General features: G+C 53.8%; 1 protein-coding gene across 13 annotated transcripts in view; it reads left to right on the top strand.

Moving 5' to 3' along the window:
• Window positions 1-26152, top strand: part of unc13bb (unc-13 homolog Bb (C. elegans)) — an 807248-nt gene that overhangs the window by 615957 nt on the left and 165139 nt on the right. For 12 of the 13 annotated variants that reach the window (XM_085972924.1, XM_085972914.1, XM_085972906.1 and 9 more), the window contains 4 exons: window positions 12704-12819; window positions 20725-20888; window positions 22928-23078; window positions 24953-25021. In XM_085972924.1, the coding sequence (XP_085829050.1) occupies window positions 12704-12819; window positions 20725-20888; window positions 22928-23078; window positions 24953-25021 (500 nt within the window). The remainder of the gene's footprint in view (window positions 1-12703; window positions 12820-20724; window positions 20889-22927; window positions 23079-24952; window positions 25022-26152) is intronic. The other variant, XR_015074481.1, reaches the window with a different exon arrangement.

Here is a 26152-nt window from a genome sequence, read left to right as displayed (position 1 = left end):
AGAGAGCGCGACTGGGGGGGAAGAGAGAGCGCGACTGGGGGGGAAGAGAGAGCGCGACTGGGGGGGAAGAGAGAGCGCGACTGGGGGGGAAGAGAGAGCGCGACTGGGGGGGAAGAGAGAGCGCGACTGGGGGGGAAGAGAGAGCGCGACTGGGGGGGAAGAGAGAGCGCGACTGGGGGGGAAGAGAGAGCGCGACTGGGGGGGAAGAGAGAGCGCGACTGGGGGGGAAGAGAGAGCGCGACTGGGGGGGAAGAGAGAGCGCGACTGGGGGGGAAGAGAGAGCGCGACTGGGGGGGAAGAGAGAGCGCGACTGGGGGGGAAGAGAGAGCGCGACTGGGGGGGAAGAGAGAGCGCGACTGGGGGGGAAGAGAGAGCGCGACTGGGGGGGAAGAGAGAGCGCGACTGGGGGGGAAGAGAGAGCGCGACTGGGGGGGAAGAGAGAGCGCGACTGGGGGGGAAGAGAGAGCGCGACTGGGGGGGAAGAGAGAGCGCGACTGGGGGGGAAGAGAGAGCGCGACTGGGGGGGAAGAGAGAGCGCGACTGGGGGGGAAGAGAGAGCGCGACTGGGGGGGAAGAGAGAGCGCGACTGGGGGGGAAGAGAGAGCGCGACTGGGGGGGAAGAGAGAGCGCGACTGGGGGGGAAGAGAGAGCGCGACTGGGGGGGAAGAGAGAGCGCGACTGGGGGGGAAGAGAGAGCGCGACTGGGGGGGAAGAGAGAGCGCGACTGGGGGGGAAGAGAGAGCGCGACTGGGGGGGAAGAGAGAGCGCGACTGGGGGGGAAGAGAGAGCGCGACTGGGGGGGAAGAGAGAGCGCGACTGGGGGGGAAGAGAGAGCGCGACTGGGGGGGAAGAGAGAGCGCGACTGGGGGGGAAGAGAGAGCGCGACTGGGGGGGAAGAGAGAGCGCGACTGGGGGGGAAGAGAGAGCGCGACTGGGGGGGAAGAGAGAGCGCGACTGGGGGGGAAGAGAGAGCGCGACTGGGGGGGAAGAGAGAGCGCGACTGGGGGGGAAGAGAGAGCGCGACTGGGGGGGAAGAGAGAGCGCGACTGGGGGGGAAGAGAGAGCGCGACTGGGGGGGAAGAGAGAGCGCGACTGGGGGGGAAGAGAGAGCGCGACTGGGGGGGAAGAGAGAGCGCGACTGGGGGGGAAGAGAGAGCGCGACTGGGGGGGAAGAGAGAGCGCGACTGGGGGGGAAGAGAGAGCGCGACTGGGGGGGAAGAGAGAGCGCGACTGGGGGGGAAGAGAGAGCGCGACTGGGGGGGAAGAGAGAGCGCGACTGGGGGGGAAGAGAGAGCGCGACTGGGGGGGAAGAGAGAGCGCGACTGGGGGGGAAGAGAGAGCGCGACTGGGGGGGAAGAGAGAGCGCGACTGGGGGGGAAGAGAGAGCGCGACTGGGGGGGAAGAGAGAGCGCGACTGGGGGGGAAGAGAGAGCGACTGGGGGGGAAGAGAGAGCGCGACTGGGGGGGAAGAGAGAGCGCGACTGGGGGGGAAGAGAGAGCGCGACTGGGGGGGAAGAGAGAGCGCGACTGGGGGGGAAGAGAGAGCGCGACTGGGGGGGAAGAGAGAGCGCGACTGGGGGGGAAGAGAGAGCGCGACTGGGGGGGAAGAGAGAGCGCGACTGGGGGGGAAGAGAGAGCGCGACTGGGGGGGAAGAGAGAGCGCGACTGGGGGGGAAGAGAGAGCGCGACTGGGGGGGAAGAGAGAGCGCGACTGGGGGGGAAGAGAGAGCGCGACTGGGGGGGAAGAGAGAGCGCGACTGGGGGGGAAGAGAGAGCGCGACTGGGGGGGAAGAGAGAGCGCGACTGGGGGGGAAGAGAGAGCGCGACTGGGGGGGAAGAGAGAGCGCGACTGGGGGGGAAGAGAGAGCGCGACTGGGGGGGAAGAGAGAGCGCGACTGGGGGGGAAGAGAGAGCGCGACTGGGGGGGAAGAGAGAGCGCGACTGGGGGGGAAGAGAGAGCGCGACTGGGGGGGAAGAGAGAGCGCGACTGGGGGGGAAGAGAGAGCGCGACTGGGGGGGAAGAGAGAGCGCGACTGGGGGGGAAGAGAGAGCGCGACTGGGGGGGAAGAGAGAGCGCGACTGGGGGGGAAGAGAGAGCGCGACTGGGGGGGAAGAGAGAGCGCGACTGGGGGGGAAGAGAGAGCGCGACTGGGGGGGAAGAGAGAGCGCGACTGGGGGGGAAGAGAGAGCGCGACTGGGGGGGAAGAGAGAGCGCGACTGGGGGGGAAGAGAGAGCGCGACTGGGGGGGAAGAGAGAGCGCGACTGGGGGGGAAGAGAGAGCGCGACTGGGGGGGAAGAGAGAGCGCGACTGGGGGGGAAGAGAGAGCGCGACTGGGGGGGAAGAGAGAGCGCGACTGGGGGGGAAGAGAGAGCGCGACTGGGGGGGAAGAGAGAGCGCGACTGGGGGGGAAGAGAGAGCGCGACTGGGGGGGAAGAGAGAGCGCGACTGGGGGGGAAGAGAGAGCGCGACTGGGGGGGAAGAGAGAGCGCGACTGGGGGGGAAGAGAGAGCGCGACTGGGGGGGAAGAGAGAGCGCGACTGGGGGGGAAGAGAGAGCGCGACTGGGGGGGAAGAGAGAGCGCGACTGGGGGGGAAGAGAGAGCGCGACTGGGGGGGAAGAGAGAGCGCGACTGGGGGGGAAGAGAGAGCGCGACTGGGGGGGAAGAGAGAGCGCGACTGGGGGGGAAGAGAGAGCGCGACTGGGGGGGAAGAGAGAGCGCGACTGGGGGGGAAGAGAGAGCGCGACTGGGGGGGAAGAGAGAGCGCGACTGGGGGGGAAGAGAGAGCGCGACTGGGGGGGAAGAGAGAGCGCGACTGGGGGGGAAGAGAGAGCGCGACTGGGGGGGAAGAGAGAGCGCGACTGGGGGGGAAGAGAGAGCGCGACTGGGGGGGAAGAGAGAGCGCGACTGGGGGGGAAGAGAGAGCGCGACTGGGGGGGAAGAGAGAGCGCGACTGGGGGGGAAGAGAGAGCGCGACTGGGGGGGAAGAGAGAGCGCGACTGGGGGGGAAGAGAGAGCGCGACTGGGGGGGAAGAGAGAGCGCGACTGGGGGGGAAGAGAGAGCGCGACTGGGGGGGAAGAGAGAGCGCGACTGGGGGGGAAGAGAGAGCGCGACTGGGGGGGAAGAGAGAGCGCGACTGGGGGGGAAGAGAGAGCGCGACTGGGGGGGAAGAGAGAGCGCGACTGGGGGGGAAGAGAGAGCGCGACTGGGGGGGAAGAGAGAGCGCGACTGGGGGGGAAGAGAGAGCGCGACTGGGGGGGAAGAGAGAGCGCGACTGGGGGGGAAGAGAGAGCGCGACTGGGGGGGAAGAGAGAGCGCGACTGGGGGGGAAGAGAGAGCGCGACTGGGGGGGAAGAGAGAGCGCGACTGGGGGGGAAGAGAGAGCGCGACTGGGGGGGAAGAGAGAGCGCGACTGGGGGGGAAGAGAGAGCGCGACTGGGGGGGAAGAGAGAGCGCGACTGGGGGGGAAGAGAGAGCGCGACTGGGGGGGAAGAGAGAGCGCGACTGGGGGGGAAGAGAGAGCGCGACTGGGGGGGAAGAGAGAGCGCGACTGGGGGGGAAGAGAGAGCGCGACTGGGGGGGAAGAGAGAGCGCGACTGGGGGGGAAGAGAGAGCGCGACTGGGGGGGAAGAGAGAGCGCGACTGGGGGGGAAGAGAGAGCGCGACTGGGGGGGAAGAGAGAGCGCGACTGGGGGGGAAGAGAGAGCGCGACTGGGGGGGAAGAGAGAGCGCGACTGGGGGGGAAGAGAGAGCGCGACTGGGGGGGAAGAGAGAGCGCGACTGGGGGGGAAGAGAGAGCGCGACTGGGGGGGAAGAGAGAGCGCGACTGGGGGGGAAGAGAGAGCGCGACTGGGGGGGAAGAGAGAGCGCGACTGGGGGGGAAGAGAGAGCGCGACTGGGGGGGAAGAGAGAGCGCGACTGGGGGGGAAGAGAGAGCGCGACTGGGGGGGAAGAGAGAGCGCGACTGGGGGGGAAGAGAGAGCGCGACTGGGGGGGAAGAGAGAGCGCGACTGGGGGGGAAGAGAGAGCGCGACTGGGGGGGAAGAGAGAGCGCGACTGGGGGGGAAGAGAGAGCGCGACTGGGGGGGAAGAGAGAGCGCGACTGGGGGGGAAGAGAGAGCGCGACTGGGGGGGAAGAGAGAGCGCGACTGGGGGGGAAGAGAGAGCGCGACTGGGGGGGAAGAGAGAGCGCGACTGGGGGGGAAGAGAGAGCGCGACTGGGGGGGAAGAGAGAGCGCGACTGGGGGGGAAGAGAGAGCGCGACTGGGGGGGAAGAGAGAGCGCGACTGGGGGGGAAGAGAGAGCGCGACTGGGGGGGAAGAGAGAGCGCGACTGGGGGGGAAGAGAGAGCGCGACTGGGGGGGAAGAGAGAGCGCGACTGGGGGGGAAGAGAGAGCGCGACTGGGGGGGAAGAGAGAGCGCGACTGGGGGGGAAGAGAGAGCGCGACTGGGGGGGAAGAGAGAGCGCGACTGGGGGGGAAGAGAGAGCGCGACTGGGGGGGAAGAGAGAGCGCGACTGGGGGGGAAGAGAGAGCGCGACTGGGGGGGAAGAGAGAGCGCGACTGGGGGGGAAGAGAGAGCGCGACTGGGGGGGAAGAGAGAGCGCGACTGGGGGGGAAGAGAGAGCGCGACTGGGGGGGAAGAGAGAGCGCGACTGGGGGGGAAGAGAGAGCGCGACTGGGGGGGAAGAGAGAGCGCGACTGGGGGGGAAGAGAGAGCGCGACTGGGGGGGAAGAGAGAGCGCGACTGGGGGGGAAGAGAGAGCGCGACTGGGGGGGAAGAGAGAGCGCGACTGGGGGGGAAGAGAGAGCGCGACTGGGGGGGAAGAGAGAGCGCGACTGGGGGGGAAGAGAGAGCGCGACTGGGGGGGAAGAGAGAGCGCGACTGGGGGGGAAGAGAGAGCGCGACTGGGGGGGAAGAGAGAGCGCGACTGGGGGGGAAGAGAGAGCGCGACTGGGGGGGAAGAGAGAGCGCGACTGGGGGGGAAGAGAGAGCGCGACTGGGGGGGAAGAGAGAGCGCGACTGGGGGGGAAGAGAGAGCGCGACTGGGGGGGAAGAGAGAGCGCGACTGGGGGGGAAGAGAGAGCGCGACTGGGGGGGAAGAGAGAGCGCGACTGGGGGGGAAGAGAGAGCGCGACTGGGGGGGAAGAGAGAGCGCGACTGGGGGGGAAGAGAGAGCGCGACTGGGGGGGAAGAGAGAGCGCGACTGGGGGGGAAGAGAGAGCGCGACTGGGGGGGAAGAGAGAGCGCGACTGGGGGGGGAAGAGAGAGCGCGACTGGGGGGGAAGAGAGAGCGCGACTGGGGGGGAAGAGAGAGCGCGACTGGGGGGGAAGAGAGAGCGCGACTGGGGGGGAAGAGAGAGCGCGACTGGGGGGAAGAGAGCGCGACTGGGGGGAAGAGAGAGCGCGACTGGGGGGGAAGAGAGAGCGCGACTGGGGGGGAAGAGAGAGCGCGACTGGGGGGGAAGAGATGAGCGCGACTGGGGGGGAAGAGAGAGCGCGACTGGGGGGGAAGAGAGAGCGCGACTGGGGGGGAAGAGAGAGCGCGACTGGGGGGGAAGAGAGAGCGCGACTGGGGGGGAAGAGAGAGCGCGACTGGGGGGGAAGAGAGAGCGCGACTGGGGGGGAAGAGAGAGCGCGACTGGGGGAAGAGAGAGCGCGACTGGGGGGAAGAGAGAGCGCGACTGGGGGGGAAGAGAGAGCGCGACTGGGGGGGAAGAGAGAGCGCGACTGGGGGGAAGAGAGAGCGCGACTGGGGGGGGAAGAGAGAGCGCGACTGGGGGGAAGAGAGAGCGCGACTGGGGGGGGAAGAGAGAGCGCGACTGGGGGGGAAGAGAGAGCGCGACTGGGGGGGGAAGAGAGAGCGCGACTGGGGGGGGAAGAGAGAGCGCGACTGGGGGGGAAGAGAGAGCGCGACTGGGGGTGGGGGGGGGGGAGAGAGAGAGGAGAGAGAGAGAGCGACTGGGGGGAAGAGAGAGCGCGAGAGACTCAGAGACTGGGAGGAAGGAGAGAGCGAGAATACTGGGGGGAAGGAGAGAGAGAGGGGGGAAGGAGAGAGGGGGGGAAGGAGAGAGGGGGGGAAGGAGAGAGGGGGGAAGGAGAGGGAGAGAGGGGGGAAGGAGAGAAAGAGAGGGAAGGAGAGACAGAGGGGAAGGTGAGAGTGAGGGAAGGGGCTGGACTCGAGAGCCTGGTGGGTGAAGGGCGGCCACCATTTTGTGAGGTCGGCGGGACGGTTGAGACCGCGGGGAAGGCCTAGGACTTAGAGGCCAGCCGCGGTGACCGTGGGTTATATTGCGATGACTGTGTTATAGGACAATGAAGCCAGCTACCCTCTGACCGGAGGAATCAGGAGCCACTTTCTTAAGGCTTTTAATCTGCGATTTAATAATTTCAAAATACTGTTACTTGTTCCACATTTAAATTTTATGCAGTTTAAAATACTTCTAACATTGAATATAATTCTGGTTAATATTTGGGATCCAGGGTGTAGTTAGTCATGCTTGAAGTCTTACGTTGCAGCTTCTGACCGCCTGTGTGAAGCAGAAACTCAGACATAGTTTGATGCTGAATCTTTGCTGGTTGTTCGAATGATGCCAATAAATCTGTATCCGTTTCTGTGACTTTTTCTTAATTAGGAAATGCCCCTAATTGATGAAACGCCGACTCCCTCCTACCTCTTCCCCCCCCTCCCCCTCCTACCTCTTCCCCCCTCCCCCTCCTACCTCTTCCCCCCCTCCCCCTCCTACCTCTTCCCCCCCCTCCCCCTCCTACCTCTTCCCCCCTCCCCCTCCTACCACTTCCCTCCTCCCCCTCCTACCTCTTCCCCCCCTCCCCCTCCTACCTCTTCCCCCCTCCTACCTCTTCCCCCCTCCCTCCTACCTCTTCCCCCCGCCCCCTCCTACCTCTTCCCCCCCTCTCCCTCCTACCTCTTCCCCCCTCCCCCTCCTACCTCTTCCCCCTCCCCCTCCTACCTCTTCCCCCCTCCCCCTCCTACCTCTTCTCCCCCTCCTACCTCATCCCCCCCTCCCCCTCCTACCTCTTCCCCCCCCTCCCACCTCTCCCCCCTGCACCTCTTTCCCCCCTCCCCCTCCTACCTCTTCCCCCCTCCCCCTCCTACCTCTTCCCCCCTCCCCCTCCTACCTCTTCCCCCCTCCCCCTCCTACCTCTTTCCCCCCTCCCCCTCCTACCTCTTCCCCCCCTCCCCCTCCTACCTCTTCCCCCCTCCCCCTCCTACCTCTTCCCCCTCCCCCTCCTACCTCTTCCCCCTCCCCCTCCCTCTTTCCCCCCTCCTCCTCCCTCTTCCCCCCTCCCCCTCTCCTCCCTCCCTCTCCCCTCCCCTCCTCCCTCTCACCCCTCTTCCCCCTCCCTCTTCCCCCTTCCTCCCCCCTCCCCCTCCCTCTTTCCCCCCCCTCCTCCCTCTTCCCCCACTCCTCCTCCCTCTTCCCCCCCCTCCTCCTCCCTCTTCCCCCCCTCCCCCTCCCCTCTTCCCTCTCACCACCTCCCTACCCCCTTCCTCCCTCTCCCCCTCCTCCCCTCCTCCCCCCTCTCTCTCCCCCCTCACCCTCTCCCCTGCCCGAGCCCTCATCTCCCGCTCCAATCCCTCTTTCCGCCCCGGGGCCCGGGCCTCGGCACCTGGATGAACGCGTTCCCTTGGACGCTTTTGGCGGCCTCGGCCGTCACCCTGATGCCGTTGGCCGAGGCGAACACCCGCAAAGACATGGCCCAGCCGAGTCCAGCGCCCCGGTCAGCTCGAGGTCCGCAGCCGCTGTTCGGACCGCAGGCCACAAAGCACCCGAGCCCAGCGCCGTGATGGCTCCACGGAGCTCCGTGCTGCCCCACGCACTGACATGGCCCCGCCCTCCCGAGCTGGCTTCAAGAGCGCCGATTGCGGCTGTGAGAGACGGCCGGCAGGCCTGGTTGCCGGGGTAACCCTTCCCGCTCTCCAAGCCCCCGCCCGAGATCTGCACTCCCGAGAGCCCCGCCCCCCCCCGCCCGAGCCGAGCGGGGAACAGAGAGAGACGCCGCGTCTCAGCTGCTCCTTTACTAAGATGGCGGCGGTAGCGGCGCTCGGCTGAGGCCTGCCCCTCCAGCCTTCACAAAGATGGCGGCGATCGGGGGCCGCTTGTTGACTGGGGCCGGGAGGTGCCTAGCTCGGGCGTGGGTGCGGAGGAGAGGCCCGAGGCTTCGAGGCCTACCTGGAAAAACGGGGAAAGGTAGGAAAATTTATGAGATTAGATAAAAGATTTAGAAAGCAATTAACTTTTTTTAAAAACAATATGTGTTTTAAAAGCAACGTTTTTTTCAAAGACGCAGAAAGCGGGAAAAAGAAAGGAAAAGTTTGGAATCAAGATGGCGGCGACTCACCCTCGTTCAGAACGATAAGGCCCGCCCACACAGGCACCGATTGGTCGACCGTCAGGTCACCAAAGCGTAGGATTGGTCAATCGTCCCGTCACTCGACCGTAGGAGGGCCCGGCCGCACGCGCCAGGAACCCGGCGTACGATTGGTTGACCTCGAGGTCGCTCTATCGCTAATGAGCGGATAATGAGATGCTAATGAGCGGAATGTTGAACGTTTTTCGGATACCGCGGGCGCGATTTTTGTCCGGCCGAAACGTAAATACGCTTACGACCGTTTCGGAACGGTAAGCTTTCTTTCGACGTAACGCACGCGTAGGTACTCTCTATAACTTTCGAGCGCATAGCCGGACAGACGCACACGTGAGGACAGACAGACAGATTGATCCGTTTATATATATAGATAGACTAGCTGAAGTGCCCGGCCGTGCCAAGGGTCTTTTGAGGGCATGTTGTTGTTGGAAGAGAGAGAGAGAGTGACTGGGGGGAAGAGAGAGAGCGACTGGGGGGAAGAGAGAGAGCGACTGGGGGGGAAGAGGGGGGGAAGAGGGGGGGAGGGGAGGGAAGAGGAGGGGAGGGTGGAGGAGGCGGGGGGAGGGGAGAGGGAGCGGGGGGGAGGGGGGGAGGGGAGAGGGATTGGGGGGGAGAGGGAGGAGGGTGGGGGGAGGGGAGAGGGAGGGGAGGGGGGTAGGAGGGGAGGCGGGGGAGGGGAGGGGGGGGAGGGGGGGAGTCCCCGAGCCCCGATCTCCCGAGGCTCCCCCCCGATCTCCCGAGGCTCCCCCCCCCCGATCTCCCGAGGCTCCCCCCACGCCCCGATCTCCCGAGCCCCGCCCCCCACCCGATCTCCCGAGCCCCGCCCCCCCGATCTCCCGAGCCCCGCCCCCCCCGATCTATCGAGCCCCCGCCCTCCCGATCTCCCGAGACCCGCCCCCCCGATCTCCCGAGGCTCGCCCCCCCCCCCGCCGAGGCTCGCCCCCCCCCGATCTCCCCGAGGCTTCGCCCCCCCACCCCCCCCCGATCTCCCGAGGCTCGCCCCCCACCCCCGATCTCCGAGGCTCGCCACCCCGCCCCCCCCCACCCCCGGTCTCCCGAGGCTCACCCCCCCTCCCGATCTCCCGAGGCTCGCCCCCCCCACCCCGATCTCCCGAGGCTCGCCCCCCCCGATCTCCCGAGGCTCGCCCCCTGATCTCCCGAGGCTCGCCCCCTGATCTCCCGAGGCTCGCCCCCCCCTCCCCCCCCCACCCCGATCTCCCGATGCTCGCCCCCCCCCCGATCTCCCGAGGCTCGCCCCCGATCTCCCGAGGCTCTCCGCCCCCCCCCCCCCAATCTCCCGAAGTTCGCCTCCCCCCACCCCCCCCGATCTCCGGAGGCCCGATCTCTGGAGCCCCGCCCCCCGCGCCCCAGTTGCCTTGGTAACCCTCCTCCCCTCTCCGCCTCCCGATCTCCGGGCCTGGGCGTGAGCGGCCGATTGCGTGAACAAAGACCCTCCTCACCTGTCACCGAGTTGAAGTCTCCGAAAGCGGCCACGGTGCCCCGGGCCTCTTCCCCCGCGCATTCAGGAGGCGCGGGGAAGAGAGCGAGAGACAGACTTGGGGGGGGGAGAGTTAGACGCCGCCGCGCACCTGCTCCGCGGAGCTCCGTGACGCCACCGCCGCACCAGCCTTTACTAAGATGGCGGCGGGTAGCGGCACTCGGCTAAGGCCCGCCCCTCCAGCCTTCACAAAGATGGCGGCGATCGGGAGCCGCTTGTTGACAGGGGCCGGAGGTGCCTAGTTGGGGCGTGGGTGCGGAGGAGAGGCCGAGGCTTCGAGGCCTACCTGGAAAAACGGGGAAAGGTAAGAAAATTAATGAGATTAGATGAAAGATTTAGAAAGTAATTAACTTTTTTAAAAAAGAATATGTGTTTTAAAAACAACTTTTTTTTTAAAGACGCAGAAAGCGGGAAAAAGAAAGGAAAAGTTTGGAATCAAGATGGCGGCGACTCGCCTCGGTTCAGAACGATAAGGCCCGCCCACACGCACCGATTGGTCGACCGTCAGGTCACCGAAGCGTAGGATTGGTCAATCGTCCCGTCACTCGACCGTAGGAGGGCCCGGCCGCACGCGCCAGGAACCCGGCGTACGATTGGTCGACCTCGAGGTCACTCTATCGCTAATGAGCGGATAATGAGATGCTAATGAGCAGAATGTTGAACGTTTTTCGGAAACCGCGGGCGCGATTTTTGTCCAGCCGAAACGTAAATACGCTTACGACCGTTTCGGAACGGTAAGCTTTCTTTCGACGTAACGCACGCGTAGGTACGCCCTATAACTTTCGAGCGCATAGCCGGACAGACGCACACGTGAGGACAGACAGACAGACAGACAGATAGACAGACAGACAGACAGACAGAACGATCCGTTTATATATATAGATTTAATTTAATGATTGGGATGTTTTTTAAAATTTTATTTAAAGTTTACGTAGTGTTTTGGGGTGCAGTACTTCTCATGAGTTTGACAGTTCTTACTCTCAAACTTATGAATGAAGTTTCCCCTCCCCTGATTGGCTGAACAGTGCTCACCTGATCCCAGCCGGCACATCGCACTAACTACGCCGCTGGGTCAGGTTAGCACAGCGCGCCGACATCAGAACCTGGCCTGTGAAAGGAAATCCACTGCGGGCCAGGTTTCAGATGTCGGCGCGCAGGGTGAGCGCACATCGGGGGCTTGCACGCGCGGCAAGCCCCCGACACCAAGTTCTGGGCCAGCAAGTTTAAGTTTATACTGTAGTCTGTATTTAACGTATTCTTGCTAAGTTTGCAAAGCTGTTCCTTTGTGATGTGATCATAAGATCGTACAGCCTCTCCTTTTGTAGTGAGCTGGCTGCTATAGTGTTAGCAATTCTGTCCTCATCTGGGAAACTTTGGCTTTACCTCTGGAGACATAGTAGACAAGTTGTTACCTATGGTCATTGTCTTGTTTAGTTGTCATCTCTTCCTGGTTTTAAATAGACTTGAACATAAATTCTCTGGCTGTCAATCTGTACTTTTTTCTGTGCTTATTAAGCTATTTAATTACTGTAAAACACTTTACAGTTCACACATCACCCCTGTGCTCGCTGACCTACATTGGCTCCTGGTTAAGCAACGTCTCGATTTTAAAATTTTCATTCTGGTTTTCAAGTCCCTCCATGGCCTTGCCCCTTCCTACCTCTATAATCTCCTCCAGCCCTACAACTCTCCAAGATATCTGCTTTCCTCCATTTCTGGCCTCTTGCACATCCCCGATTTTAATTGCTCCACCATTGGCGGCCGTGCCTTTGGTTGCCAAGGCCCTAAGCTCTGGAATTCCTTCCCTAAACTTCTCCAGCTCTCTACCTCTCTTTCCCCCTTTAAAACACTCCTTAAAACCTACCTCTTTGACCAATGTCATCTGCCCTAATATCTCCCTATGTGGCTCGGTGTCAAATTTTGTTTGGTAATGCTCCTGTGAAGCGCATTGGGATGTTTTATTACGTTAAGGGCACTATATAAATACAAGTTGTTGTTGTTCAGATTTAGGCGAACGCTGTCGGACCTTAAATACCTTTTGGAAAAAAAAATTCTATTATCCAGAAATGAATCCGAACAACTGGAGGTCTGCGGAAGAAATTGTACTCTGTCAGTTGGATGAAGTTCTCATTGAATTTACTTTGACTGGTACTGCTACTGGACTCATGGACAACATTAGTCAGACAGCTAAGTTGTTATAGCAGTTGCCTGTGGACATACATGTTTGAGGGTTTCAGGTTTTTTACAGACCTCTATGATATCTTCTTAGAATTACCCTGGCAGATGAAGGGACTATTTGGTGAGCAAACTGAAATGGTGTTACAAATTTTTAATGAGCTCCAGCAGAGCCAGTCTGAAAATGACTCACGGGCAGATTTTCCTCGTTTGCGCTTAAGTGTAAATAATTGTCTGGTCAGAGTACATAGGAGAAAACTAGATGCAGAGTATTGCACACCCGTAATGCAGCCTGCCCAACTTATAATCCGTCAATTATAAGAACGGGAAGTGTTATGCCGTGTATAATTATTCTGCTGATAAATAGAGCTGTGTGTCTTTACGATCACAATATCTATTGCTGTTAAGCAATCAGAGCCTCTGATCAATCAGAATTTAATTCCCCTTCCAGCTGCAGTCTAGAATCCTTTCAGTTTTGTGCTGTATATAGCCAAAATATAATTGTCTTTTGATATTTTAGTTTTTTTTCACAGCTTGGAGGATTTGATGATGATTATCGCTGCATTGTGGTGAACTATCTATTAATGCAAATGTCTGTGAGGAACAAATGTCCTGAGTTCATTTGTTTCCTTTTCCAGAGAAAAGAACGGATAAATCTGCAGTCTCAGGTGCTATTCGACTGCAGATCAGTGTTGAAATCAAAGGTGAAGAGAAAGTCGCTCCCTATCACATCCAGTATACCTGTCTGCATGAAGTAAGTTCAGTACATAAGAAGTATGGGTGATTGAATAATAATAGAAACAAACTGTTACCAAATGCTAATTTTTTGGAAGTGATTAGTGCTGTGTGTACTTATGAATGTATACTTGAGAGTACTGGATGCCTATTGACCAATTACATGGCAATAGTCCAGTCCAGAGCTTAAGATTTAATTAACTGAAAGAGTGAAGCACAATCAATTTGATTATTAAGTGAAGCTTAAAATTAGACCTATAATATTGTTTATAAAATATGAAGGTTGGTAATATTTGTAAAAAAACAATAAGTTTGATGTTGTGGCGGAGCCACCAAGGGTCTCGGAACAATTGGTAATAATCCCTTTAACTACAGTGTAGTGCAACTGCAGACTGCACCTTTAAACTGCCTGTTAACTGTACTGTATTGTGTTTTCCTGCACTCCACGTGATGACGTCATGACGCCGATCACGTGACCGCCAGTGGCGCGAAGAACGCGATGACATCATGACGTCAGCTTCCAGAATCTTCCAGTAGTCGTCGAGTGCCCAGCAAGCTGAATAGACCTGTGTACCGTTTCTCCTGTAGTTTCCCTGTTAACTTCATTGTTCATTAAAACCTGTTGATTTGATTCATCGAGTCGAATACCTTATTCAGTTAGGAACCTCCGTTCCTACATTGGTGACGCCGATCTCGTCGGACAACTTTCGTCGAGGATGAACATGAACGCCGTCGCCCTTAAACTGCCGCAGTTCTGGGAACAGCAGCCAGCAGCATGGTTTTTCCAGGCAGAAGCACAGTTCGCTCTCCGGGAGGTCACAGCGGATGCGACCCGTTATTATTACGTGGTTGCCGCTCTCGACAGTGCCACGGCCTCGCGGGTCATCAGCATCCTTGGAAGCCCACCTGAGGAGGGCAAGTACGAAGCGCTTAAAGCCCGTTTGCTACAGGTATTTGATCTTAAGTCGGAGCGGGCACGCAAGCTTATTTCCATGCCCGGCCTCGGGGACTCAAAACCGTCAGAGCTGATGAGTCAAATGCTCATGCTGTTGGGCACAGAACCCCAATGCTTTTTATTCCGTGAGCTTTTCCTCTGCCAGCTACCTGAACCGGTTCAGGCGGCATTGGCCAACACTGCCATCACAGACAGTGCTGAACTCGCTGCAGAGGCAGACAAGATATTTACTGTTACTCAGCAATGTTGTGCAGCCACGAGGCGCCTTTCCCCCATGCGAGCGAAGCCCAGCCCTCCCCCAGCAGGATGGTGCGTGTACCACGCCCATTTTGGCGCCAAAGCTCGATGCTGCCGGCCTCCTTGCAGTTTCTCGAGAGAAAAAAAAAAACTCCAACAAGCCCGCGTCCTACTGGACTGATGACAAGGTCTAAAAAGCACAGCAAGTTAGCTATGGCAGCGGGCTCAGCGGGCAAACTCATTTACGTTACGGATTCCGTTACGGGCCGACGATTCCTGTGCGGCACTGGTTCCCAGTGCAGCATCCTCCCAGCTTCAAAGCTGGACCTACTATCCGGTGGCCAGGGACCTTCCCTCGTGGCAGTAAATGGCGCTGCCATGCGTACGTTCGGGAAACGGACAGTAAACTTAAGCTTCGCCAGTCAGCGTTTTGTCTGTGACTTCATTACGGCTAAGGTCTCACAGGCCATCCTGGGTGCTGATTTTTTTCTGGGCAAACGGCCTGCTGGTCGACGTTCAACACTGCCGACTCATTAATGCGTCCACTTTCCACGCAGTGCCCTGCCACCGCAGCACCGCCGTGGCCTGTGTGGTTCCGTCACAAGACGGGTTTACGCACCTGCTCGGCGAATTCCCGGAGCTCACCAGGCCTACTTTTTCGGCTACAAGCACACGGCATGGGGTGGAGCACCATATCTCCACGACCGGAGCACCCGTTTACGCTCGGGCGCAGTGACTAGAAGCCGGCAAGCTGGCAGCCGCAAAGGCTGAGTTCCAGACCATGGAGCACCTCGGGATCATCCGGCGTTCGGACAGCCCTTGGTCCTCCCCACTGCATATAGTACCCAAACCTGGCGGCGGATGGCGACCTTGCGGGGATTACAGACGCTTAAACGACGCCACGACACCGGACAGGTATCCTATTCCCCACATCCAAGATTTTTCGGCACATCTGGCTGGCAACGCTATATTTTCTAAAGTGGATCTCGTTCGTGGATATCACCAAGCTCCGGTGCACCCTCCAGACGTCCCCAAAACGGCAGTCATCACTCCGTTCGGCCTTTTTGAGTTCCTCCGCATGCCATTCGGTCTAAAAAACGCAGCGCAAGCATTCCAGCGGTTGATGGACTCTGTCTTACGGGACCTGCCCTTCATTTTTGTATATTTGGACGACATCCTAATAGCCAGCAAGGTTAGACAGCTCACATGGCCCATTTACGTACACTTTTCGCCCGACTCAGCCAACACGGCCTTATTGTCAATCCGGCTAAATGCACATTTGGAATATCCAGCATTGATTTCCTGGGACACAGGAACAGGATTACCCCAGAAGGCGCCGTCCCGCTAGCCACCAAGGTAGAGGCAGTTACCGCATTCCCGTGGCCTCACACGGTCAAACCCCTACAAGAGTTCTTGGGGATGGTAAATTTTTATCATCGTTTTGTCCCCAAGGCGGCCCGGTTAATGCAACCTCTGTACGAAGCACTAAAAGGGAAGTCGGGCAAGGATGTTCTCACTTGGACACCGCAAATGGACCAGGCATTCCGCGATACCAAGGCGGCGTTGGCGGATGCAACTATGCTAGCACACCCACTCCCGGGCGTGACTGTTGCCCTCACTACGGATGCCTCCGACTACGCCATCGGAGCGGTTCAAGAGCAGTGGGTCGACGGGGGTTGGCAGCCGTTAGCCTTTTTCAGCCGCCAACTGCGCAAGAACGAGCGAAAGTATAGCACTTTTGACAGAGAGTTGCTAGCCCTGTTTTTGGCCATCCGGCATTTCCGTTTCCAACTAGAAGGCCGTCCGTTCACTGCATTCGTGGACCACAAGCCGCTCACCTTCGCCATGGCCAAAACGGCAGAACCTTGGTCAGCTCGGCAGCAGCGCCACCTCACGTTTATATCTGAATTCACAACGGATTTGCGGCACGTGTCAGGCAAGGATAATCTCGTGGCAGATTGCCTTTCCCGGGTTCCAGTCCAGGCAGTCCACCTGGGCATCGATTTTGTCGGACTGGCAGAGGATCAACTGGCAGACCCAGAGGTACAAGCGTTTAGGACCACACCTTCCAGTTGGCAGGTTGCAGACGTGCCGTTTCAAGCGGCAGGAACCACGCTCTTATGCGACACATCCATGGGAGTGCCCCGACCCATTGTGCCAGTCGAATGGCGCAAGAAAGTATTCCAGGCAATCCACGGGTTATCTCACCCGGGGATGCGGGCTTCTCAACGGCTACTGTCCCGCAAATTCGTTTGGAAAGGCATGCATTTGGACGTCTGGGACTGGACAAACAATTGCGTCGATTGTCAAAAATCCAAAGTCCACCGTCACGTCAAGGCTCCGGTGGCCAACTTCCCGGTGCCTGAGTGCCGTTTCGACCACGTTCACGTGGATTTAGTAGGTCCCCTTCCCGGGTCGTGTGGATTCACACACCTCCTGACGGTGGTAGACCGGACCACCAGGTGGCCAGAGGCGATTCCCTTGGCCACTACCACTGCAGCAGATGTCGCCAGGGCATTTCTTTCGTCGTGGGTGGCTCGGTTCGGGGTGCCATCGGACATCTCCTCGGACCGCGGTCCGCAATTCACATCAGAGCTGTGGAACGCAGTGGCACAAGGCCTGGGTACCAAGCTGCACCGTACCACCGCGTACCATCCGCAGGCGAATGGCCTGTGCGAAAGGTTCCATCGGTCTCTCAAAGCGTCCCTCCGTACCAGCTTGAGGGGACCCAGCTGGGTGGACAGGCTCCCATGGGTGATGCTAGGCCTCTGGACAGCACCAAAGGAGGATCTTCAGTCTTCATCGGCTGAGCTGGTTTATGGCCAGACACTCAGAGTACCAGGTGACTTTCTCCCTCCACACACCGAACCATGGTCTGCAGCTCAACAGCTCCTACTTCATCAGGAGGCGGCTAGAAATTTCCTGCCCATCCCAACCTCGCACCATGACCTGCAGAGGCCTCACGTCCTGACAGAGCTCATGAGTTCGGACTATATCTTTATTCGACAAGATGGTCACAGAGACCCACTCAAGCCACCGTATACCGGACCTTTTCGTGTCATCTCATCAGGGGAAAAGTTTTTCACAGTCGAAGTCGGTGGAAAGTCTGATACCATCTCTATCGACCGGCTCAAACCAGCCCACCTGGATCGGAGTGAGCCTGTCGTGGTTGCCCAACCGCCTCGCCGCGGCCGACCGCCATTAGCCGCCAGACCAACCGTGCACCAGCCCACCGTCGAACAGCCCGATTCGGCCTCTGACGCGTCTGCACCTCTGACTACCGTTTCTGCCTCGCCCGAGACGCCGCTTCTGCCGCAATCCGGCACTGGTTCTTCTGCTAATACCCTGTTTCCGCTGCCTGAATTTTGTCGCCGTTCGGCCAGGATCATTAAGCCTCCTACTCAGTTGACAATGTCCGTTAAAGTGGATTCTGGGGGGGCGCCTGTGGCGGAGCCACCAAGGGTCTCAGAACAATTGGTAATAATCCCTTTAACTACAGTGTAGTGCAACCGCGGACTGCACCTTTAAACTGCCTGTTAACTGTACTGTATTGTGTTTTCCTGCACTCCATGTGATGACGTCATGACGCCGATCACGTGACCACCAGTGGCGCGAAGAACGCGATGACGTCATGACGTCAGCTTCCAGAATCTTCCAGTAGTCATCGAGTGCCCAGCAAGCTGAATAGACCTGTGTACCGTTTCTCCTGTAGTTTCCCTGTTAACTTCGTTGTTCATTAAAACCTGTTGATTTGATTCATCGAGTCGAATACCTTATTCAGATAGGAACCTCCGTTCCTACAATGTTGTATTGATTGTGTTCCATGTTATTTGTATCACAGGATACCAGGTTATTTTTAAATAGTGAATGAAAGAAAAATACACCCTCCTGCATATAATGTCATTGTGTTGTGACATGGTAAATTTGGAGGCAGGTCAGCAAGACATTTTGAAAGTCATGTCTAATTCTCCAAGTCGAAACATGAGCAAAAAGGTGAATTAGAACATTGTCCTTCCACATCTGGGATCTGAATTCACATCCAGCCTGGATTGATGGAATAGAAAGCGTGTGTGTGTCTCTGTCTGTCTCTCTGTCGTGTGCTCGCTTGCTCTCTCGCTCCCCTCCCCCCAATGGCTTTAGGTTCACAGCTCATATCTGCTCCTAATTTGCCATTCTCATGTAGAGAAACCGTAAAGATAGCTAGTGTGGGAAATGAGAAATTTTGTACCAGATGCACACAGATTTTGTTTGGTGTTAAGGCACAGAGAGGGAGAGCTTTATTCTGCATTAGGCCATGTTGTACCTGATGTGGGACTGTTAGTTCCTGACACTAGATGCCCAAATTAGAAACATATTCCATTCCCCAGAACTGGTGTTCTTTACTTGAATGAACACACAATTCACCAAGCAGTATAAATTCAGAGGCAACACTGAACTGGCTTGAAAAATTGATTGAATCCCTCTGTGATATTGTGCACCTGAAGCAACAGGATTGAGAATTTAAGCTATAATGAGCAGAGTGCTTTTCCAAACATAGGGTTGTACGTTTTGGTTTTATTGGAGTTGTTTCTTTCTGTGATATCCTTTTTCCTTTTGATTTTTGCTGCATGGGAATGATGGGTTTAAGTTCCTCAGACTTTTAGCCCAACAACATTTGAGGGAAACCTTTGTGTTAAGAGTTGTGAGGCTGTGGAGTTAGTGATTGAGGTTGAAGGAAAGGAGAATAAAGGAACATGATGGGCACATGGCGATTAGATTTTACAAAAAAAGCTTTCACATTTGAAAGCTTGTTGCAAAAAAAAGCATGTAATTCATTTCGCAAATGGTGTTCAAATACAATATATATAAACATGAGGTGGCAGGTGCTCCCTGCTATTGGTCTTTCTTTTTTAAACCTCCTGTGGTTTTCCAAATAATGTTTAATTCACAGTGGATTAGAATTAAAATTAGCAGTTGTCCCGCTGGCAAAGTCAGTTTATCATGGGAGTGATTGAGCCCTGTAGATCAGAAATTCCCAGATTTAATCCCCTGTCTGTGTTCAGTTAGCTGATCTTAATTGTGTTGGCAGGAGGAATGCTACAGCCAACATCAGTGTCTCTACAACAACAAATTGCATTTATATAGTTTTCGGTAAAGGTCATTAAATTGAGATTTATCAAGGATGACTGGTGAAGCCTAGTTTTCAAATCATTCAGCGATTCCCTTAAGTATTATCTGTTTAAAGTGAATAGATCTCATCTGTCAGTGCAATCCTCCCCCTGCTGCTGTGGCTGAATCTGCCATAACCTATGAAATTCATGAGCACCATCACAGTATTTTCAACTGTACTCAGCTGAGGATTTTGGAGATACCTCCCTAGTAGGACATCAGTTTTCCATGATTGTCTCGGCAATGATTTGACATTGATAGCAAACGAGCACTGACAGGTTTAGAGGCAGTTTTTGATTGTCTCTTTTACATGACTGGTCAGTTCTCGTGTCTCAAGCACAATGTTTGTTTGAAGAAAGGCTATAGCCCCACTAAAAGAAAAAAAACTACATAGTGAGCAGCACCACATTTTATTAAGAAACTCAAACAAATTGAAACAACTTACATTTATAAAGGGCTTCTCCCGTGCAGGAAAACATCTTGGCGCACTGAACAATAAGAAGGAAAAGGGTACAGTGGACAACAGCATAGGGAAATAGGAGGAAAATAAAGATGTTAAGATGGGGAACCCACTCCATGGTTTAAGACAATGTTTTTGAAAGCAGGGAGAGTTGTTCTGATTAAAGGTCATCGACCTGAAACGTTAATTCTCTTTCTCTCTCCACAGGTGCTGCCTGACCTGCTGAGTATTTCCAGCATTTTCTGTTTTTATTTTAGATTTCCAGCATCCACAGTATTTTGCTTTTGTTTGTGTGAGAAAGGTGGCAAGGTGGAGGGAACTGAATAGACAATTCCACAGGGCAGGAGCATAATGGCTGAATGTGTAGCCACTGATGGTGGAGCAGACGGAACAAGGAGAGAGGAGAGGTCCAGTTTTAGAAGAGTGAATGTTCCATGCAGGAATATAAAGCAGGAGGAGGTAAAGTGGGGCGAGACCGTGGAGGATTTGAAAACCAGGACCAGAACTTTGAAACCACGGGCAACGGAGTGCCAGTAGAGTTTGGAGGGGATGGGGATGATGAGAATGTGGGACAAAAGTGCTTGTGAGGACATGGGCTCTGGCACTTTGGATGAGTTGATGTGTGACGCTTGCTAGAAAGGCATTAGTGAAGTTAAATCTTGATTTGATGAAGGAATGGACAAGACTTTCTGCAGCAGAAGGGCAGAGATGAGTGTGGAGACAGACAGTGTTGCAGATCAATAAGCTACCAGGCAAACATTTATTTTAAAACCAGTTACACTTTACCTCATGCAGGTGATGAGATTCGGCATGTGTAAGAATGCAGTTGCTAAGATTGAAACAATTGTTTTACATCCCACTGAGCCATTTCCTTTTTATCCCCTTCTATGGAAGGGGAATATTGTGGTGATCCACTTCAACTATTTGTGGCAAAATAATGCAACCAAAACAACTCGGGAATGACTTCACAGAACTTCAGTAAATGTCATGGGTGCTTACTTCTTTAAACACTATGCTTGCCATCAACAGCTGGGTACAAATGGAAAAGGTTTGCTGCTCTGGATTACTTGTTACGCTATTGAATGTTGCTTAATGCTAAGCCTATAGTCATTACTCTTTTGCAGAACCTTTTCCACTGTCTCACAGACCTTCAGAGTAGTGGTGTTGTAAAAATACCAGATGCGAAAGGAGATGATGCATGGAAGGTTTACTTCGATGAGACTGCACAAGAAATAGTGGATGAGTTTGCAATGCGTTATGGAATAGAATCCATTTACCAGGCGATGACGTAAGTCTAAAACATAATTTTTAGGAAGACAAATGACAACTTACGGGAGAAATAAAAACTGAGCCTTTCTACAGTGCAATAAATGGAATAGGATTGCAATGTAACGCAGCTCAAATGAGAACTAGTGGTTTAAGTCATGTTATGGTGTGTGTCTTCATGACCACAATAGCCTGAGAACTGAGATTAGCCCCGAACTTAACTAGGGGCAGGAATCAGCTGGGCAGGCGGGTGCAGGCAGCAAAGCATTCTAACCTCGGCAGCATGAAGCCCAGGCGATATGAAATCTCAGGCCTTATATGCATGCGCCCAGTCAGTTGCTCACCTGAAACCAGTGTGAAACAGCAGCTGGCCAGCGAGCATGAGTAGAATGTCATGCGGCAGGAGGCTGGCACCGGGGCCAAAGACATGGGGAGGTGCTTTTGGGAGGGCCCCATTTTGGGTGGTGAAGAGCCTGGGGCAGGGAAGGCCTAAACTTTCCTTGTGGGTCTGGAGGAGCCCCAGAAGGAAAATTATAAAAAAAAGATAAAAGACTTATTTATCTACTAGGTCCTCTTCTCGCCCCAACTCTTCTTTCTGCTAGGTTAACCTGGTGGGCCACAATGGCTTCTCCATTCAAGCCACTAATTAAAATAGCAGTTGGGACCCGATGACATAATCAGAGCCTGATCTACATATTTAAAGCAGGACTCCACCAGTTTCTGGTGGGTGTCCTTCTCGCCTATGCAGAAGAGCAGCTTAAAATGGAAAACTGCAGGAAGGGCGTGGGATGTTGGTAAGTAAGTCTTCCGGGCAATTTTATTTGCCCGCCCACCTGGTTTTCGCCAAGTTAGCAGGGATAAAATCACCCTTATTATTTTGGTTTAATGGAGATGAAAAAAACAGCAAATATCATGAATTGAATGTTATCGTTCTTTTGTAATTGTCAAGTTTTTTTGTGGGTGGGAGTAGAGTTAATAACAAGGACTTGTTAAGCTGCATAAAAGATATACAAAGCAGATACTTCAAATTGAAATAGCTGAAAGAAGACTAAAAACATCAGCGTGAGCAGTAAGATGGAAAAAACTGCAAATGTTGGTAATCTGAAATAAAAACATCTGTAAAGAGAAAAGAAACATTAATATGTCACATAGACATCTTCCATCAGAACTGATGTTCTGAAGAAGTGTCTTTACCCAAAATGGTAACCTATTTTTTCAGATGCCTGCTGACCTTGCGTTACTTGCAATGCCGGCCCGGAATTTGCGGTAAGCAGCGAAGCGTCTGTGATCGCCGCTGACCAGAAAGAAAGCTACCCACAAAGAACTTGCGATCTCTGTGGTGAAAACTTTAGCTTTCTTGACCTTAATTTGATTGTAGCGCTGTCAAAAGGGGATCCCCAGTGAAAAGCAGCAGTGATTTCATCAAGCTGTCTAAGCAGCCAACCACATTGACAAATCCAGGAAATAAAAAGCACTGATTATCATTTCATTTTTTTTAATTTTAGAGAGAGCGTAATAAAGATTGGGACATACACCTGGGGTTAAGGTAGAAGCTGAAATATCATAAACAAACTTTAAAAAAAAATTATTTTAAAAATCTAGTAATTTTTATCATAATGGAGAAATTTGACATTCCACAAACATAAAATTAGTTTTTCAGGGCTAGAATGGTTGTTCAACAGTCAATACGCTGTTATTCCAAAAAGGCTTAACTTTTTATGGGGTGTTTAACAGCAATATTAGAGCGGAAAAGCTTAAGTTTTCATCAGTTCAATTAATTTCACTGCTTGCTGGCTGTAGGGAGTTCCACAGCGCAGCCTGTGGCAGAGCAGGGAATGACTGACCGCAACTTCAGGATTTCCACCGCAAAATCCGGGCCATTATTTTGTTTAATATTAAAACTCAAAGTGGGATTGCTTTTAGTACCATGGGTAATGTTGCAAAATTAGGCTTTGCTGGAGATATTTGAAATATGTAGCAGTAAACTCAAAACCTTTTCTATTTCCATTATATGTGAGTGCTGTATACTAAATACCTAATTGTATGCTTCTGCAATTGCAGGCATTTTGCTTGTTTGTCTTCTAAATACATGTGCCCTGGAGTGCCAGCAGTAATGAGTACCTTGTTAGCTAATATCAATGCATACTATGCACACACCACTGCCTCTACCAATGTATCTGCCTCTGATCGCTTCGCTGCTTCAAACTTTGGGGTATGTTCTTGCCTACAGTTGCCTTAGATGTTTGTGTAATTTATTTTTATTTACATTTTCATAAGCTGTTTTTCTCCCAGTCTATGTTCTCTCTCCTCTGTTGTACACGGTTTACTAATCAGGAGGGCGATCACACAGGCAACTTGCTCTAAGGTGCTCCCAGAGCTGGCCAGTTACAGGTCTGTGAGAGCAGTACAAGGTGACTTGCCTTTTGCTATTTGTTCCTCTCCTGGTTTCCACACAGAGCTTCTCCGAAGCAGACTGGGTGAGATTGAGAACCTATTGTGTGGGACACCGTAGAGTACCACTATGTGCCATTTGTGCCTTACAGTTTGCTATCTACGTACTAAATAAGTATATATACTTTGTATGTTTTTCATTACTGTAAGAAGTCACACAACACCAGGTTATAGTCCAAGGTTTATTTGAAATCACAAGCTTTCGGAGCGCTGCTCCTTTGTCAGGTGAAGTGGAGAGATGCATAAAGACACAGTTTATATAGTCAGAGAATAATGCCAGATGATTACAGGTAATCTTTCTAACTGCCATTTATCACACCTCGGCAGAGAGATAATCACAGCAATCAAAGGTGTGAATGGTGTCCAAACAGGTTAGTCAGGAAAACATTACATCAAAGAACAATGAGGTGGGGTCACAAGGGGTCAAATGTTGCAGATGCTGGGATCTGTACGAAAAACAAACAAACAAAAAAATGTTTTTGCTGGAAATCACAGCAGGTCCGGCCGCATCTGTGTAGAGAGAACAAGCCAACGACGACTCGAGTCTGGGTGACCCTACGTCAGGTGGGGTTACATGTAGCGTGACATGAACCCAAGATCCCGGTTGAGGCCGTCTTCATGAGTGCAGAACTTAGCTATCAGTTGTCGAGTCATCGTTGGCTTGTTCTCTCTACACAGATGCGGCCGGACCTGCTGTGATTTCCAGCAAAAAAATTTTTTTTTTTTTTTTCACACAGACCCCAGATTCTGCAACATTTGACCCCTTGTGACCCCACCTCATTGTTATTTGATGTAATGTTTTCCTGACTAACCTGTTTGGACACCATTCACACCTTTGATTGCTGTGATTATCTCTCTGCCGAGGTGTGATGAATGGCAGTTAGAAAGATTACCTGTAATCATCTGGCATTATTCTCTGACTATATAAGCTGTGTCTTTATGCATCTCTCCACTTCACCTGACGAAGGAGCAGCGCTCCGAAAGCTTGTGATTTCAAATAAAACTGTTGGACTATAACCTGGTGTTGTGTGACTTCTTACATTTGTCCACCCCAGTCCAACACCGGCATCTCCCACCATGTTTTTCATTACAGTAGCCTTAAGAATAACTCAGCAGCTTATGTATGTTGTTTAACTTGATAGCAAAGCTATTTTCAGACACATTATTTGTTTTTGCTCTTGTGGACTGCATTATGTTGCAATACTGCATAAAACAGCGTATTTTACATTATGCTACCGATTCATTAACTGCCATTTAGCAACTGTGTGCCAATTGTTATTATTAAAAACTTTAACAATAACTGTCCAGGTGCTGAGAAGGACTGGAATGTAACCTAAGCCATATTTATGCTTTCACTCAAAATAGATGAAAAAACAACTCAAAGAAAGTGGGTAACATTCACATACTAGCTGCTGTGATTGAAAGGGAGAACAGGAAAAAGTACTTTAAAAAAGAATGTGAACAAGATGAATAAAGTGATTAAAAATCATTAGATTCCCAAATACATTGCCACGCAAAAACATAAGAATATTTCCAAAGTGCTCTGCCTATTGTGGATGATGGCTTTTAATAGGAAAACCTTTCATTTTTGTACAGTGGTGATTCTAATTATTTCCTTTTGTTTTAACAAATTAGAAAGAAAGGTTTGTGAAACTGCTTGACCAACTGCACAATTCACTTCGCATTGACCTGTCCATGTATAGGGTGAGTGTAAATGGACATACCTGCCTAATAATTACTATAAAACGGTAATCTCGTGCCTTTTCTCGGTAATCCACTGCAGTTCCAGATTGTGACAGAGGAACAGCAAGCATGTGACATAGCTTGATACTATATGCCATCATTGCCTACGTCTTTCTTAATCCTAGCACTTAAGTTGAATTGATCGTGCAGCTTGCAGTTAATAGTAAAACATAAATAAGTGGAAGCAAGTTTCACAGGAGCAATTGTGTTCTGATTCTGCTGATGTTTGCAAACCACTTAAGCTCTACTATTATGGTTTCTGATGCCATCAGAACTTCTTGTTGAGTTACTGCTTTGTGCCTGACTGCTTGCTTCCATTATCCTAATTAATAGACACCCAAATTTATCATTGATAAAAAGGTTTTTTTAACATGTAATTATTTCCTACCAATGGGCCAACTCAGCTATCACAGGAGGGATTAAATGGAAATACAGCAGAGCTACACCATTAAGTGGAAAAGAGTTGGTTTTAAAAAGGGACTTTGGGTGCCTGCATCATTAACAGATTGGAAAGTAGGTAATTGACTGTCATTTATACAGCTTTTCTCAATTATTCTAGAATATTGTGACTTGTAGTAGGGCAAAATGTGCAAAAAGCTACATATATTAGGAAAACTGGCATCATTGAATACAGAGGGAGAAAGATTGGTAGTGGGTAACAATTTTATCTAGAGATATTCATGAATTTGTATTATTGAAGGTTGCACATAGTTGTGTTTATTAACAAATGTTCACTATCATTCCAGGTTACGATCATATATTTCCTAAACCAGCTCTGTACATAAACTGCCAATCTGTTGCTTTGTCCTCATTTTTTCTATACTTAAAGGCCTAGAAATTGGAGGTGTTAGCGCTGGCCGTTAAGGCACATTTTGGGAAAAAAATGGCAGCCGCTTCACTTTTGCCGGCGGCTCCCACGGTGGCCGCCATTTTCGGCTGGGCAGCAGCGCTGCCGATGTCCGCGCTCGCTGGGGATCTGTAGATTATGCAGATTACCCAATCTGCCATTTTCGAATTCGCCGCTCCACTTTCCAGCCTGTGTTAATTACGACCAGCTGAGCAAGTGTTGACAAGCAGGAAGGAGGCTCGAAC

The sequence above is a fragment of the Somniosus microcephalus genome, chromosome 2 (genome assembly GCF_052327205.1).
Source record: "Somniosus microcephalus isolate GS21.2 chromosome 2, FLI_Smic_1.0, whole genome shotgun sequence".
In the NCBI taxonomy this organism is placed as follows: Eukaryota; Metazoa; Chordata; class Chondrichthyes; order Squaliformes; family Somniosidae; genus Somniosus; species Somniosus microcephalus.
The sequence above is the reverse complement of the archived record's forward strand: the minus strand, read 5'-3'. Positions and strand labels throughout refer to the sequence as shown.